The sequence below is a fragment of the Heterocephalus glaber genome, unplaced genomic scaffold (genome assembly GCF_053883595.1).
Source record: "Heterocephalus glaber isolate CG9 unplaced genomic scaffold, H.glaber_assembly_v1.0 deba00001561, whole genome shotgun sequence".
NCBI lineage: Eukaryota > Metazoa > Chordata > Mammalia > Rodentia > Bathyergidae > Heterocephalus > Heterocephalus glaber.
This window is the reverse complement of record NW_028258349.1, coordinates 3,199,159-3,214,575: the sequence shown is the minus strand read 5'-3', so window position 1 is coordinate 3,214,575 and position 15,417 is coordinate 3,199,159. Positions and strand designations below refer to the sequence as shown.

Here is a 15,417-nt window from a genome sequence, read left to right as displayed (position 1 = left end):
GGGTGAGGGAAGAGTCTGCAATACATCCAAAATGCTCTCTGGATATATTGCACTTCTGTGATCCTGTGCAATAGCATGTGGTGGGATTCGGGGCAGTGGGTGATGTCTGAGTTGGGATGAATGAGTTCCCCAGGTGTGGAAGCACAGTCGAGCAAAAGCCAGAGTCATGCTCGGGAAATGGTGCTATTTGTGTGCCTGAGCCATGAGAATCAGCAGGAGTTGAGGCCGGGGTCAGACCTAGGGATTTTGGGTGGCTTCCTCAGGAGTTTGGACCTGCTATGGGCAGTGGGCTTTTTGTGGACCAAAACCAGAGTGGTTTAGAACTATTTCAGAAGGAACCACAGCTCTGGGAAGGCTGTAATTTCACGGAGGCAGAATTCTGGAGTACTGCAGAACTTCTAAGTGATCGTGGGCAGTGGCTGAGTCAGCTGAAGGGGGAAGAGAAGTGGCAGGGTGGGAGCTGAGGCCCAGCCTTCTCGATGCTGGTGAGGAAGCCAGTGTGACACATGCCTGAAGGCCAGCAGCAATGGAAAGCTGGCTGTGAGCACACATCCCCAGCACTCCTCTTAGTTCTCTGATTGGGCTGTTTACTTTTCTGAATCCTGTTGAGAGGAGGTAATTTTTCTCCAGGTTTCTCTCCAAGTTCCCTCAAGGGGGCATGTTCGGGGTTCTGAGATAGGAAATACACCCTGCTGCTCCCCCGCCCCAGCCCCCCAGTTGGAGCTGGAGAAGCTGTGTGCTGTGCTGGCGGGAGCCATGCACAGCTGCCACTGTCGTCTGGGCCAGCTCCATGCCTCCCTCGGCCAACAGGTCTCCCAGCGGGCAGAGCAGTAAACTCCCTCATCCTGCTGGCAGCTTCGGGAAGTGAGGACATGGCTGGGTACCAGGGAGGGGGCTGAGCAGGGAAGCTGAGGCTTGGGCAGAATCAAGAGATCAGGGTGGGTAAGAAGGGTACAAGATGCAAGGTCGTCCATATCTTGGCCACCACTACCTCAGGGAGAATCCTGAACACAAGCTTGTCTTCTGCCTTCCATACTCCCTAACCCCCACCCCCAAATGGGCCCCTGCCCTGGCTCTCGGGAGAGGCTAGGCACCCTGGGAGGCGTGCAGCCACCCAGATGACCACCAGAACCGGCAAACACCCTCTCTGTGACCATCATGCTGGTGCCTCACCAGGTGTCCCTTGTGCCCTAAAGGCCATAAGTGGCAGTGTATTAAGGGCCATATCTTTTTTTTTTTGGTACTGGGGATCAAACTCAGGACCTTGTGCTTGCAAGGCAGGCGGTGGAACCACTGAGCTAAATCCCCGCCCGCCATATCTTTTTTTTTTTTTTTTTGGTACTAGGGATCGAACTCTGGTCCTTGCACTTGTGAAGCAGGCAGTGAAACCACTGAGCTAAATCTCCAGCCCCCCGCCATATCCTTTTTGACCCCTTAGCTTCTCTCCCCTGTATCTAGGCCTTGTTTACTCTGTGCTTTCTGAAGAGGATCATTTTCCAGCCCTTTCCCCTTCCCTAAGGGCTCCCCTCCTCCCCATTGCTAGTCCACTGTACCCCTTCTCTTCCTCCCAATCCCTGCCCAGGTCTCTACCTGTTGACACCTCTCCTCTTCCCTCAAGGCTGGCCCTGAAGGTTTCTAGCAGCTGATTTCTTTTTCCTAACTTCTGGGTAAAGGGATTACTGTTTCCTGTTTCCCACCTCTAGGTCACTGCTCCCAAAGGCACATCCTGTGAGGTTTTGTTTTTTTCTTTAATCTAGATTCTGGTGTTCTGTATTGAGATCCTTACTCAGTATAGGACTTTTGTTTCTTCAAGGGAACTTACAGTAAGACCTTGGGAATTACCTGTATAATCTAACTTGTTTGTTTTTTGGTTTTGGGGTCTAACTCATTTGCTAGATAAGGAAACTAGTCCAGAGGAGCGATGTGGCTTTGTCCAGGGTCACAGAGCAAATAAAGAGTTGGGACTAGAACATGTCATATCCACATCCACCCAAGCTGCCAAAGCTGCAATAAACATTTGTTGAGCACAGCTATGGGCAAGGCACTCTGTCCCACCATCTGAAAGGGGTAAGAGTGTGGTCCCTCCTGCAAGACTTCAAATCCAGTCCAGATGTCAGGAAGGGGCCTAACAAGATTAATAACCAGGTGTGGCTGTGTGTGCTTCTTGCAGGATCAGTGCCCTAAACAAGTTTCTCCTGAGTTCAGAGAATGGAGGGTTTTCTTTTGGCATTGGGCCAGAGAGGAGGATCCTCATGATGTGGGAAGAATGCAGGACCAGATTTTCTGGTCTGCTACTAATGCTGTATGACTTTGGGAGGGGCATCCTGTGTTCTCATCTATAAAAGATATTTGAGGGCCAGGGATTTAGCTCAGTGGTTTTGCCGCCTGCTGCACAAGCGCAAGGACCTGAATTCAATCCCCGGTACCAAAAAAAAAAAAAACCAACAACGATATTTGAACAAGGAGCTGCTCTCTGAGGTCCACCCTGGCTATGTCTGTCTTGTTCTGGGAAGGGACAGCTGAAGCTGTACCCCCCCCCCCCCACCGCAAGCCTTTCACCCTAAACTCCTCAGGGTAGGGACCATTTGAAAAGATGATCAATTCATGAACTCTGGGATAACAGAGGGTCAGTTCTAGGGTGGGACGCCTGAGGGGCACTATTGTCTCCTAACCCAGGGATAGCAGGAGTTTGAAATATTATGACATAATATAATATAAAAGAGACCCTGTTACTCCACAGCCCATCCTCACAAAAAAAGGAAGAAAAAAAGAAATGAAGGGAGAGAAAGAAAAATGAAGGAAAGGAAGGGAAAGAAAAAAGGAAGGAAGGAAGAGAGAAAAAAGAGAGGAAAAAAAGCTCAGCCGGAGTGGGCAGAATTGATGAGGAACAGAGGCCCTTGGAAGGTCGGGGTCCTGGGGGCTTGGGGTTGGATTATTTCTTCCTGAATTCAAGTGCAGAAGGCACAGGAGCTCCACACCGCTGCTGTAGAGAAGAGCAGTGGTAACCCTTGGGCCCAGGCAGGGGAAGCGTGGAGCAGGAGTGGAGGTCATCTCCGGAGGCCTGGGAGAAGCCATTAGTCTGAGGTGATGCAACCATGGGCAAATGTTACCAGCCTCTGGCTCAGCTGGGTGGCTGCTCAGGGGCTGGAGCTGGGACCCTGGAGTCCTGACTCTCTCGTCCCCAACTCACAACTGAAAGGGGGTTAGAGAAACCAGGAGGAAGGGAGAAAACACTGAGATGAGAGAGGGCATCCAGAAAAAGTTAGCTAGTGAAGGAAACAGAAAAAAGCATTGCTAGTCGGCTGAAGGAGGAAAAGGAGCGGGGAGAGGGGAAGAAGAGGAAAGGGAGCCCGAGGGGAGGAAGGCCAGGCGGGCGTGGCCAGGAGGGGAGTAGGCCCAGCACTGGTGTGACAGATGGGTGGACACAAAGAGGAGAGCTTCGGGGAAGACAGATGGATGGGGGAGGGAGGAGAAGAGGCTGGGGGTGGGGGCGCTACAGTGGTTGGAGGCCCTAATGAGACTGGAGATGGCTCTGCCTAAGGAGAGGTGAGTGTGGAGGAAGGAGAGCGAGAGTGTGGAGGCCTTAGGAGACAAAGGCGGAAAGCCTAGGGGGCCAGGGCGCAGGGAAGGGGGGCTCCCTCTCACCCAGGCTGGCTTTGAAGAGAGTGACAGATTGTTTAGTGAGCCAGAGTGGAGACCCGCCGTCACCTTCTAGGAGCACGGAGAGAAACTGACAGAGACCACGAGCAAACAGACCAGGAGAGAATCCCAGAGATGAAGATACTCCAAGACGTGCTGCCATTTTCCAGAAACAACATCTCCTGCCCAAGCTTCTCCTGCTTGCCTTGCTTCTGTGACCCCAACATGGCCAGTCTGACAAAATAGCACCCCAGCCACTGGGCCACTCCTGGGGAAGGGTCAGGCAGTGTGGCACAGCGAGGGTTAACGCCGTCTGCTCTCCCTGCCAGTCGCTTGCCTGGTTGGGTCCCCAGGGCTCCCCACATATGTCACCCCCTCTCCTGCCAAACCCACTGCTTCCCAGCTCCTCCAGGCCCTCCCCCACCCTCAAGGACTGGGCCCAGCCCCCGAGTCTTCCCTACCCATCCAACTCCCTCCCCCAACAATCTACCTCCTTGGCCGTCTGGGGATAGAGATTTGTGAATTACAATCTGAAAAAGTGAATGCCTATAAAACGTTAAATAACAACAGTAAATCGTAAAGATAGGCCCATCCTCCCCACCCCCAAGCCCTGTTCGTCCTGCCCTTCTCATAGCGAAGACCTCCACGGGGCTCTTTCTTCTTGGGGTCTGAGTCTGCAGGCAACCTTAGCTGACCTCAGAGTTCTCCCCAGCTTTCCTAGATCACAATGCCTCAGACACAACGTGTGGATGAAACTTATCGCCACCTTTACATCACTGCACAAGTGTGGGGGGCTCACTATGAGCGCTTTGCACTTTTCCCAGCACTGTCCCACCCATGATTTCACCAGGATATTACAACAGGCCCTGGAGAAGCCCGCGTTATCTCCATTTCACAGATAGCAAAGCAAAAGCCAGTTAAGGGACTTGTCCCACATCCCCAGGCCCTGGATCCAGGTCTAACTGACTCCAGGTTCATAGATGTAATAGTCTTTTCCACTATACCATGATTTTAGCTCCTCTTTTTCACATGAGTATATTCATTTCAACTACTCCCCTAAGGGGCAAAAACCGAATCCCTGTGGGCAGTGTAGAGCTGGGGACCCCAGAGTCCAGGATGCTGGGCTGACAGATGCAGGGGAGAAAGATGTGGTCCCCAGAGCACTTGCTCCCTCTTGTCTACCATCAAACCTAGGCTGGCACTGGGTAGAGCTCAGGCTCCATGCTTCATGGAGGTTGCAGACCTGAAGTGTCTCAGCATAAGTCTACAACGAGGAAGGCTGGCATGAGGAGTTTTGACTTCTTCCCCTCTTCACCCATGTCGGCCCTCGTGGTTCCTTTCTGCTTCAAGGGTCTCTCTAGGTTCTGCATATGTTGTCTTCTGCATCTTACCCTTCAGGACCTGGGCCCCCCATTTCAGCAACAGTCCCTCATCTTCGTCCTTCTGTTTATTGTGTCTCCCCACCTTGTCTCTTAGTCTTCCACAGTTTTTGTTTCCTCACAACTGTCTTCCCTCTGCTTCTCTCATGGATCTGTGTCTCCTTTCTGTCTTGGGGCCTCCCTCAGATTCTGCCTCAGATTCTTCTCAGAATCTCAGATTCTCCCAGAGTCAGCATCTCTCCATCACCAAAGAGCCATATGTCCTCCATGTCTGCCTTCACCCCACCCCGTGTCTCCTAATGCTTTCCTCCTCATTTTAGATCTCTATTCAGTCTCTATCATCCTCCATGCCCTGTATCACTGAGTGCTCCTCCCCATCCTCCCTTTTCATGTGTCTCTCTTATGTCTCCATCTCCCTCTGGCTGCGGCTTCCCATGTCTGCGGCCCCTCCACCTCTGTGCCCCACTGACTTTGGTTTTGCACCTTTTAAAATCTCTCCTTGGATCTCTGGCTCCCCGTGTCCTCCTTATTTCCTCCTGCTTCCCCTCTCCAACTCCCGTTCTTTCTGCAGCTCTCATCTCCCCCATGGCCCTCTCTCCTGAGTCTCTCGTTCTCCCAATTTCTGGATGGGCTGGAGGGCAGGAGGGTGGGGGAGGTAGAATTGTTGTTGCTGGGGGCTCATTAGATGGAGATTGGTTTTTAATCAGCACCATGGCAATGATGATGCAAGAACTGAGATGCCACCTGATCCCCTGCCCCCCAGCCCCCCTCCTCAAGCCTCCTTTCCCCTCCAGCTTAGCCCATCTGCTGGCGCCTGGGCACCTGTCTGGGCCTGCCCAGGTGGGAGTTGGCACCTCCCAGATCTGGGGGTGGGGAGGAGTGGGAGCTTGGGGAGGAATTATGGAACTCCCCATAGGGAATGCCTCACCCTGGAGGAAGCTCAGAAAAGGTTGATCAGCCACAGGGAAGTGGCACATCTCTCCCACAGCCTGAAGGTGGGCTATGCTCCTACTAAGGTCTAAGCCCATTACAGGCATTAGCACACCTGACCTCCATGGCAACCTAAGAAGCCCATTTACAGAAAAAGACATTGAGGCTCAAGAGGCTGTTGTATTTGTCCAAGGTCACACAGCCAATAGCCTTCTTCACTGTATCACCCGTCCTCTGGGGTCCTCTCCAGTCATGGCTCATTTTGGATACTCACGAAGGTTCAGTGAAGACCTTCAATAGCTGGAAGGGGCCTTTCCATATGGAAAGCCCAGCCTCTGTGCCCCCTCCCCAATCCTGCTGCCCTGCAACACACCTGCACACTCTGGTGCAGTCACGCACATGCATGCTGGGCTATTGGTGTGAACACACTCAGTGCTCATTTGTACAGAATTTTGTATCTCCTTTTCCTGTTTATTTGATACTCTATACACTCAAAGCCTTTTGGGGCTGCCCTGTCCTCCTCTCCAGGGCCCTGCCAATCCCCCCTGGGCACATCTCCCTTGTGTCCTTTTAGCCCTTACCTCTTTCTTCCAATGAGCCCTAATTCTGAATGGTTTAGGTTGGGCTGCTCAGCCTGGAAAAACTCCTTATAGGGGTCTGTGCCCAGAATCTGATCCTGTTCCTGGCCTGTGATAGGGTAGGTGAGGGGATGGAGCTGGAGAGGGGGGTGTGGGGGTGACTGAGTCTCAGGATGATGAGGCTGGGAGCCTGAACAGCAGCCAGAGGCACCTGGCAAGCCGTGGGCACCTGCTTTACAGGATGAGAACTCAGTCAGGGTGAGGACTCTCGGGTCCTCTTTTGCCTTTGAATGCTGTCTACTTGCTCTTTTCTCAGTTTCCCTGTTAGTACCTTGGGAAGCTTTCATGCCAGGGAAAAAGGGAGCTGAGGAAGAGGCTGTGTCAAAGTCACACAGGGACTCTGAATGGGACTATGGCACTTAAACGGACCTTGCTGGGAGCCTCTGCCCTGCCGCCTCTGGTGTGGGAGGCTGAGGGGGTTCGCCTATGGTCCTGCCCTGGCTCTCGCCCCAGCCCCACCCCTTCCCCAGCTCTCCATTTCTTGCTTATGAAATATGCATGGAGAACAGATGTCCCTGCTCCCCCACTCCCTGCCCCCCCCAGGACCAGCCCCCGCCCCCAGCTCCCGGGGGGGTTCCCAGGTCCCTCTGCCAATGGCTGCCTGGCCTGGCTGTTTAATATTGATGAGGGGAGTGGGTGGGCCAACCAATGGAGAGCTGGGGGTGTGTGTGTGTCTTTCCATATATATATATAGTCATAGGGCTGGGCCAGCTCAGGTGTGTTTGTGTCTGTGAGTGTGGGTGGCCCCCATACCTGGCCAAGCCCACTCCTTCTACCTGGGCCCTCCGTCTTCACCATGTGTACCCCTCTCATCTGCCCTGGAACCTGGACAACCACGCCCAGCTGCCCCCGAGAGCTCTAGGAAGCTGATCACTAACTTTGCAGACGGATGAGCCCTGAGCAGCCAGAGGAGACCGGGCTCTCAACGCTGCCCCCTGTCCTGCCCTACCGGCTTGGATCCCTTGACAGGATCCTCCTAGGTAAAGGGGGGAACCATGGGCTGGGGACAGGTCGCTGTGTCCCTCCCTTTCCTTCGATAGAGCCCCTCTCAAAGCATCCCTCTACTTCCCATCTCTGCCTCTCCCGCTTCCTTACTCCTCTTTGACTCTCTTTGTGCCTATCTCTCTTCCATCTATTGATCGGGCTGTAGTAGGCAGAAGTATGGTGGGAAATCCTATCCTGGATGTTTGGAATTACTGCTTCACTGATCTTTGGAGCCTGGAACTTTCAGACCAGAAGTGGATTTGGGGGTGAGGGCTTGATGGGGAAATAGAAGCTGCTGAGAGAGAGAGAGAGAACCGGGCTGTGGTGGAGGTGCTAGGAAACTCACAGCTGAACTCCTGGTTCCAGCCTGGGCATGGGAGTGGGGAGTGTACTGGGAGATGCTCGAGCACTACTGACATCCCTCCTCGTTCCTTTGGATCCAGAATAGGGAGTATGTTTCTTAACCTCAGTGTTAGCCACCATCTGTTTTGTGTCTTGGTTGTGTGTGTACCTGTCTTCCCCACCGTCAGATGTTGATGACTTTGGATCTCCCTAGAGCTTAGTAACTATTTGTCTTGACTTGACTTGGACCTGTCTTCTGTGTGGTGGAGTAGGGCAGGGCTTGGTGGGTCCTGGCCCCTGTGAGAGTGTTGTCAGGCAGGAGAGCCAGAGCTGGGGAGCAAGGAGAGATGGTGACTGTGAAGGAGCTCTGTGCCCCTGTGTCTGACTATAAAGTGAACCTGGGGGTCATAGTGAGTGGCCCACTGCTCCTGTCCCCACTCCTCCCAGGAAAAGCCCTTGCCCCAGCCTCTCCTAGGCTGTGTCCCTGCTGCTTTGCTTGACCTGCTCTGGTCCTGGGACAAACAAACCCTGGTCACGCCCCATAAAGATATTGCTAAGAAGTTGTCTATGCTTGCCCTTGCTGGCCATATCTGAACCACCTTGGGCTATGGGAGAGTGTGGGGGTGGAAGGCTGATTATGTTTTCTTTCTTCAGTCTTTTTGGGGTCTCCAAAAGGCTGGGGGAATGGCAAAGGCAAAGGTCCTGAGGATGGATCTGGAGGAAGGGGTGGTCCTGGGTGGGTAGACTGTGGTGAGAAGAGATATCTTGCTTCCTCTGGTTCTACTGGTCAGGGTGCTAGGACCTGGTGTCTACAGAGGCTGTTGGGGAAGTTTGGGGATTGGGAGGGACTGAACTAGAGCAGCTGTGCTGAGCTCCATATGTCCCTGTCTACTCTACAATGGCCAATCTGTGTGTTTACCCACCCCACCCCCAGAAGTGAGGGCATAGAGGGCCCCTGACAGGGACAGGATTGCAGGGCCAAAGCTTGCAATTCTCCCCCACCAACTGGGAAAGTATCATTGCTGAGCTATGACTCCAGTCCTGCTGAGATCCCCCCACCCCCATTTATGTATTACCATGGTAAAAAAAACCACCCACATACAATAAAATATGCCATCTTAATCATTTATAAGTGTACAGCTCAGTTGTGTAAGGCATGGTCACATTATTGCAGAACAGACCTCCAGAACTTTTTCATCTTGCAAATGTGAAACTCTATACTTATTAAAGAACAATTTCCCTCCCCCACCTTCCTTCAGCCCTGGCAACCACCATTCTAATTTCTGTTTCCATGAATTAGATTACTTTAGACACCTCGTATAAGTGGAGTCACTGGCTTACTTCACTTAGTATAATGTCCTCAGAACTCATCTTTGTCGTAGCATGTGACAGGAAGCCCTTCCTTTTTAAAGCTGACTTATGTCTATTTCATGTATAGCCCATGTATTGTTTATCCATTCATCCACTGCTGAACATTTGAGTTATTTCTACCTAGTGATTGTGAATAGTGCTGCAAGGAACATGAGTATGCAAATATCTCTTTGAAGCCCTATTTTATTTTGATATATACCCATAGATGGGAGTGCTGGATCATATGGGAGTTCCATTTTTAATTTTGTGAGGAATATCCACACTGTTTTCCATAGCAGTTGCACCATTTTACAACAGGGCAGAAGTTTTTCCGTTTTTTTGTGCCCTTGGCAACATAGATTTTGTTTGTTGTTTTATCACAGCCATCCTTAATGCAGATGAGGTGATATCTCACTGTGGTTTTGATTTTTCTAGCGATTAGTGATGTTCAGCACCTTTTCATATGCTAGTTGACCATTTGTGTATCATCTTTGGAGAAATGTCTATTCAAGCCCATTGCCCTTTTTTTTTTTTGCTACCAGAGAGCGAACTCAGGACCTTGACCTTGCACTTGCCAGGCAGGTGTGGTGCCGCTGAACTAAATCTCCATTTTTCAAATGGGCTATTTGATATTTTTGGAGTTGTAGCACTTCTTCTTATGTCCTAAATAATCTCTCAGCAGATATATGATTTTCAGCAGATATATCTTTCCTTTCATTTCATAATTTATGTTTGCTCACTTTTATTGTATTCTTTAATGTTAAGTGTGATATAGTCCCATTTGTGTTTTTGTTGTTGTTGTTGTTGTCTGCCTTTGGGTATCATGTCCAAGAAATCATTATCATGTCTACTGTCGTGAAGATTTCCCTCTATGTTTTCTTCTAGTAGTTTTACAGTTTTAGGTCTTCAGTCCTCTTGTTCAGTTTTAGGCTGCCTGGTGTATCCTACCCATCATCTCTCCTTCTCCTTTTTTGTTACTTTATTTACTTATATACTAGGGATTGAATCCAGGGCCTTCCAAGGGAGCCACACCCTACCCGCCTCCCGTAATTTTTTATTTTGAGACAGGGACTCACTAAGTTGCCCAGGTTGGGCTCGAACTTGCGATCCTCCTGCCTCAGCCTCTCAGAGGCTTTGATCACAGGCGTGAGCCACCACCCCTAGCTTCCTGTCACTTTCTGGATTCTCTCCCTCTGTTTGTTGTTGTTGTTTGTTTGCTTTTTGGTACTGGGGATCGAACTCAGGACCTCGCTCTTGCAAGGCAGGCGCGGTGCCACTGAGCTAAATCCCGGCCCTCTCTTTCCTTCTTACTACTTCTTTTCTTACTCCTTTCCTGCTGTTTCTTCCGCCCTGCCCTTTTCTGCCCGCATGGTTCCGCTTCTTCCGCCACACTCACAGTTGCCTGCCCCTCCCAACTACCTCCACCCTCACCGCTCTAACTCTGAGCTGCCTTTCCCTTCCTTCCCGCCTCTGCCAACACCCCCACCCTGCTCTTTTTCAGGCGCCAGACTGGATCCCTGACCATGGAACCCTGAAGTGGCCCGGATTTCCAGAGCTCAGTGGCAGACCCTACCCCACCCCCAGGCCCCTCCTGCCCCTCCCACAGCCGGTCCCGCTCCGAGAGGGAGGGGTGGGGAGGGCATCCCGGTCTCGCCGGGCAAGGCGCTTCCAACATGATGCTCAACTCCGACACCATGGAGCTGGACCTGCCTCCCACCCACTCCGAGACCGAGTCGGGCTTCAGCGACTGTGGGGGCGGGGCGGGCCCCGACGGCGCCGTGCCCGGGGGTCCCGGAGGCGGCCTGGCCCGGGGCTCGGAGCCGGGGGAGCCGGGCCGGAAAGACCTACAGCATCTGAGCCGAGAGGAGCGGCGGCGGCGGCGCAGGGCCACCGCCAAGTACCGCACGGCGCACGCCACGCGCGAGCGCATCCGCGTGGAGGCCTTCAACCTGGCCTTCGCCGAGCTGCGCAAACTGCTGCCCACGCTGCCCCCAGACAAGAAGCTCTCCAAGATCGAGATCCTGCGCCTGGCCATCTGCTACATTTCCTACCTGAACCACGTGCTGGACGTCTGAAGCCAGGCGTCTCCGCCGCCCTTGCTGCGGTCGCTATGCTTAGCTTTCTTGAGCTGCCGCCTCTTCTACCCCCGTGTCCACGTTTTCAGAGACCCCAGCCCCCGACCCTGTCCCGTCTTGTCCCTTCTCTCTCCCATGGGGGGGGGGGGTCGGGGCAGCAGAACGGGAAGGAGGTCAGGCTGGGGTCGGAGGGGCTTGGTGGAGGGTGGGCTCTGGGGAGGCGGGGGATGCGTGAGGGGATACTTGCCAGGGAAATCTCAGCAACTGCGAATTGCAGCAAAACTTTTTGCTTTTCTTTTGTCCATCTGGTTCCTGAGACTCCCTGACCCCTCCCAGCCCAACTACACTGTTCTTTCCTCTGTGTGATGTTAGAGAAAGGAGCACTTCCTTCTGGGATAGGGATGGCGTCCCCACACAGCCCAGCGGGTGATGCAGAAGGCCCAGGCCATGGGTCGGTCGCCGTTTCACACCTGCCTCCTCCACCCCAAGCCCACCCTGAAAGTGTGCCAGCCCCACACGGGTACCCTGCTCTGGTGCAGGGAGGCTGCCCTGTGATTGCTCTTGGAATGCTAAGTTCTCCTGGCCCGAGAGTCTGTTTATTACATTTATTTTTCCATCCTCAAGCTGCCACCCCAAGTGAAGAGACACCCGACCCGGACCCGACCTGGTCGCTGAGCCCAGGGCTCGCTGCGGGGGGCAGCAGTAGAAGGGAGGGCCTTGGAGCCTACTAGAGGAGGAGAACTTACTGCATTTCTGTGATCCCTCCACCCTCGCACCAAACTCCCAGCTCCACAAGGATATTTATTTACGTATTTATTTATTTATCTATTTATTTACTTATTTATTTATAAATATTGCTATTTATTGCCGAGTTGTGCACTTTGGGGGTAGAGTGAAGAGGTCTCCCAGCAGCTCCAGTGGGGCCTCTCTTGCTCCCTCCCTGGTTACTTCTTTCCTTTTCTTGCTCCTTTTCCAACCCTGGTGTGTGTCAGGCTTTCCTCTTCTCACACCTGTATCCCTTCCTGTCCTGACCTCCTAGTCCTCTGGAATAGCCACCCCGCTCCCAGCTCCAGGGCACTTGGATTTCCTCTCTCAACTCCCTCCATCCCCTGACAATCTCACCCGGTCCTGTCTCTCTCTCTCTTTGTTCTCTTTCTAACCGTCCCCACGACTCTCACTTCTTCCTAATATGTCCAAGAGCAGGCCATAGGGTCTGTGCCCTGTGTGTGATTCCTTCCTGTTGCATTTTCAATTTCATACAAAAAGAAAAATTAAAGTGACCTCGTTCTAGCACCAAATATGGCTGTGGCTCAGTTGCCTGGGTTGGAAACCTGGCCTGCAGGTTATGGTAGGGTGGGCACTGAGGGCCCTAGGCTTTGAAGGGTTTTGTTGGGGGAGGACAGGTCATGAAAGTTCAGTGTGGTGGATAAACAAAGACAGAGAGAAGGGGCCTAAGGGGGAAAGAAGTCAAGGGAAGGTGGAACATGAAAGTCCCAGCTCTACTCTCTTAGAGTCCCATACACCCCCATCTTGGCACTCACTGAGTGACGCTTTCTGGCTTCCCTGATGTTGTGCTGCAGCTCCTACCTCCTATGGGCCTGAGAAGAAGCTGAGTGTTCCAGTAGAACTCAAGTTAAACATGTGTGGGTCCTTGCAGCTGGGAACAGCCATGGTATGCCAGTGAGACATTGCTTCCTTCTCTCTTCTCCCTAGGGCAGCTCAGAATCCCTAGAAGTCTCAGTTCTTGGTGTATGTTGTGTTTCCCAGCCTTAGACTACTGGGCAGAACGTGACAGAGGACCTGGGACTAAGAGAGGAATGGGGACAGGGGTAAAGAAAGAGTGCTGAACAGACATCAAAGGATCCTGGAAGAGATCCTAAAATCAATTTCTACATGAGGAAATTAATTCCAGAAAAAGGAAGGCTCCAACCCAGGTTCTTTATGCTGTATGCAGCCAACTCTCTGCCTCCAGAGTGACCCAGCCCAACAGGTGGACCCCATATTTTAACAGGCACATGGATAAACTAGTGAGGATTCAGAATTTGTGTGGTCAAGAAGACAAAAAGGCTGAAGACCGACCACCACTTCATAGAAAGAACAGAGGTTGAAAGTTGAAAGAACAGAGAGTTGAAAGAACAGAGGGTATGTGTGTTGTTAAGAATATATTAAGGGATACCCATCTTCAGATACGGAAAGAAGAAACAAAAACAGACATCCTGCGTGGCACCAGAAGGCAGAACCAGGACCCATGGGTGGAGGTTCTAGGAAAGCAGATTTTAAGCGCCCCAAAACTTCACAACCCTGGAGCTGTCCAGCAATGGAAATGCCTGCCTCAGAAAGTGGCAAGTGGCACTCCAAGTGGCAGGCTGGAGAATCAGCTCCCCGGAGACTCCATAGAACTTATTCCTGCCTCGGGCCAAGCACGTTTCCAGATCCTTTCCAAACTCAAGGTTGTAGGAGAAGGCAGAAGGCAGAGTGGGAGGGAAATGCTGAGACATCCTTCGGTGCCTCAAGGGCTTTCACCATTTATTTACTTATTTATTTAGGTGCTGAGGATTGAACCCAGGGTCACATACATGCTAGATAAGCACTCAAACACCGAACTATATCCCAGCCCTCCTCGAATTTTATTTTGGTAGAAACCAGTTTTGGGGGGCGGGCAGAGTTTCACTATGGCTGGCCTTGAACTAGAGTTGAACTAGCCTTAGCCTCCTGAGTGCTATCAATTTTATTTTGGGACAGGATCTGGCTAAGTTGCCCAAGTTGGTCTCAAACTTTTGATCTCCCTGCCTCAGCCTCCCAAGTAGCTGGGATTACAAGCAAGTGCTACCACGCCTGGTTAGGGCTTTTTCATCTTTTATGATCGAACAGTGATGTCAGCAGCAAGAGGGGTGTAAGTTAGACTGGGGGAGGAACTTCTACACAGAAAAAGATTTGACATCTTCCCTTCCCCGTGTGAGTGAAATGCACTGTGCTTTGCCCAGAGCCTGGAAAGGGGGAGGGCTGAGCTGAGATCTGGGGATCTGAGGCCGCAAAGGGCAGAGCTGGAAAGAAGCGGAGGAATCGTGGACCCCGACACCTTTGTTTAAAGGCAGGTACACTCCGGTCCAGGCAGGTCATGTGACTCTGCGGCGAGGCGAGGCACTGGGGTTATAGCCGAGTGTGATGTCAGCTCCCAGCCCTGAAGCGCTTTGTGCCTCTCCGTGCTCTGAGCTCCAGCTGCCCTCCTGGACTGGAGAGCAGAGGGGTTAGGGCCCCCTCCCTTCTGGGGTCCCTCAGGACCTGGGGGTGGGGAGCGGGGGGGGGGCAGCTGCAGCTGTTCTACTGCTAACTCCGAATTTCTTCAGATAATCAATTGGCCTCGGCTGCCTGCCTCTCTGGTGGGTAGGACCAGGGCTGGGGAGGAGGTGGAGAGCGAGAGGGAGGGAGGGAAGGGGACAGGCGACAAGGGCAGAGGAGCCAGGCAGGAGAAGAAGTCTGCTCTGAGGGCTTCATTTCCCATCCCCAAACCTAGCTCATGGGCCAGGAGCATGGGGAGGGCAGTCTGGGGGCCCAGGTGAGTAAGATTTGTGTGCACCATCCTTTCTTCCTCTTCCAGCCCCTTCCCAAGGATCCGGCCGGTGTTCACAGACCCTTCCCGCTGTCCCCGCCCTCTCCATCCGGGGATTCCACAGGCCCTGGCATCCAGTCTTACTGCGACTGCTGCCCTCTGCCCTCTGCCTCACTCCCAGGGATAGGGCAGAAGGTAAAGCCTCAGGGGTTTGAAAGTGGAGGTCTCTAAGCCACTCCCCCTTCCTACACACACACACACACACACACACACACACACACACACACACGCTCTCATTGTTGTAGGCTGTCAGGCATATGGCTCCTTTGTGCCCACACAATGGAGGCCCTGTCTGTGCCCTTTCCCAGCCTAGGCATGGCATGAGGCCTGCTTCCCTCTCTCCGTTCACAGTGTCCCCCTTCTCCATCCCCAGCTGCTGCCTGCCTCTTTGCCTTCTCTTCTTCCTCTCTCTGGAAGGCCCCTTCTAGCATCCTTCCCTTTATCTTTCGGTCCTTTCTTGGGTTCCTTCC

The 15,417-nt window shown here is 52.7% G+C and overlaps 1 protein-coding gene across 1 annotated transcript; it reads left to right on the top strand.

Annotated features, from left to right (window-relative positions):
* The first annotated feature begins 7,248 nt into the window (after window positions 1-7,248).
* Nhlh1 (nescient helix-loop-helix 1) lies at window positions 7,249-11,491 on the top strand. The gene is made up of 2 exons (XM_004858713.3): window positions 7,249-7,566; window positions 10,764-11,491. The coding sequence occupies exon 2, from the start codon at window positions 10,936-10,938 to the stop codon at window positions 11,335-11,337; it is 402 nt and encodes a 133-aa protein (XP_004858770.1). The 5' UTR covers window positions 7,249-7,566; window positions 10,764-10,935; the 3' UTR covers window positions 11,338-11,491.
* Window positions 11,492-15,417: the final 3,926 nt, after the last annotated feature.

Excerpts from the sequence above, each read along its gene's own strand:
- Nhlh1 (XM_004858713.3), top strand. The coding sequence starts at position 10,936 with ATGATGCTCAACTCCGACACCATGGAGCTGGACCTGCCTCCCACCCAC.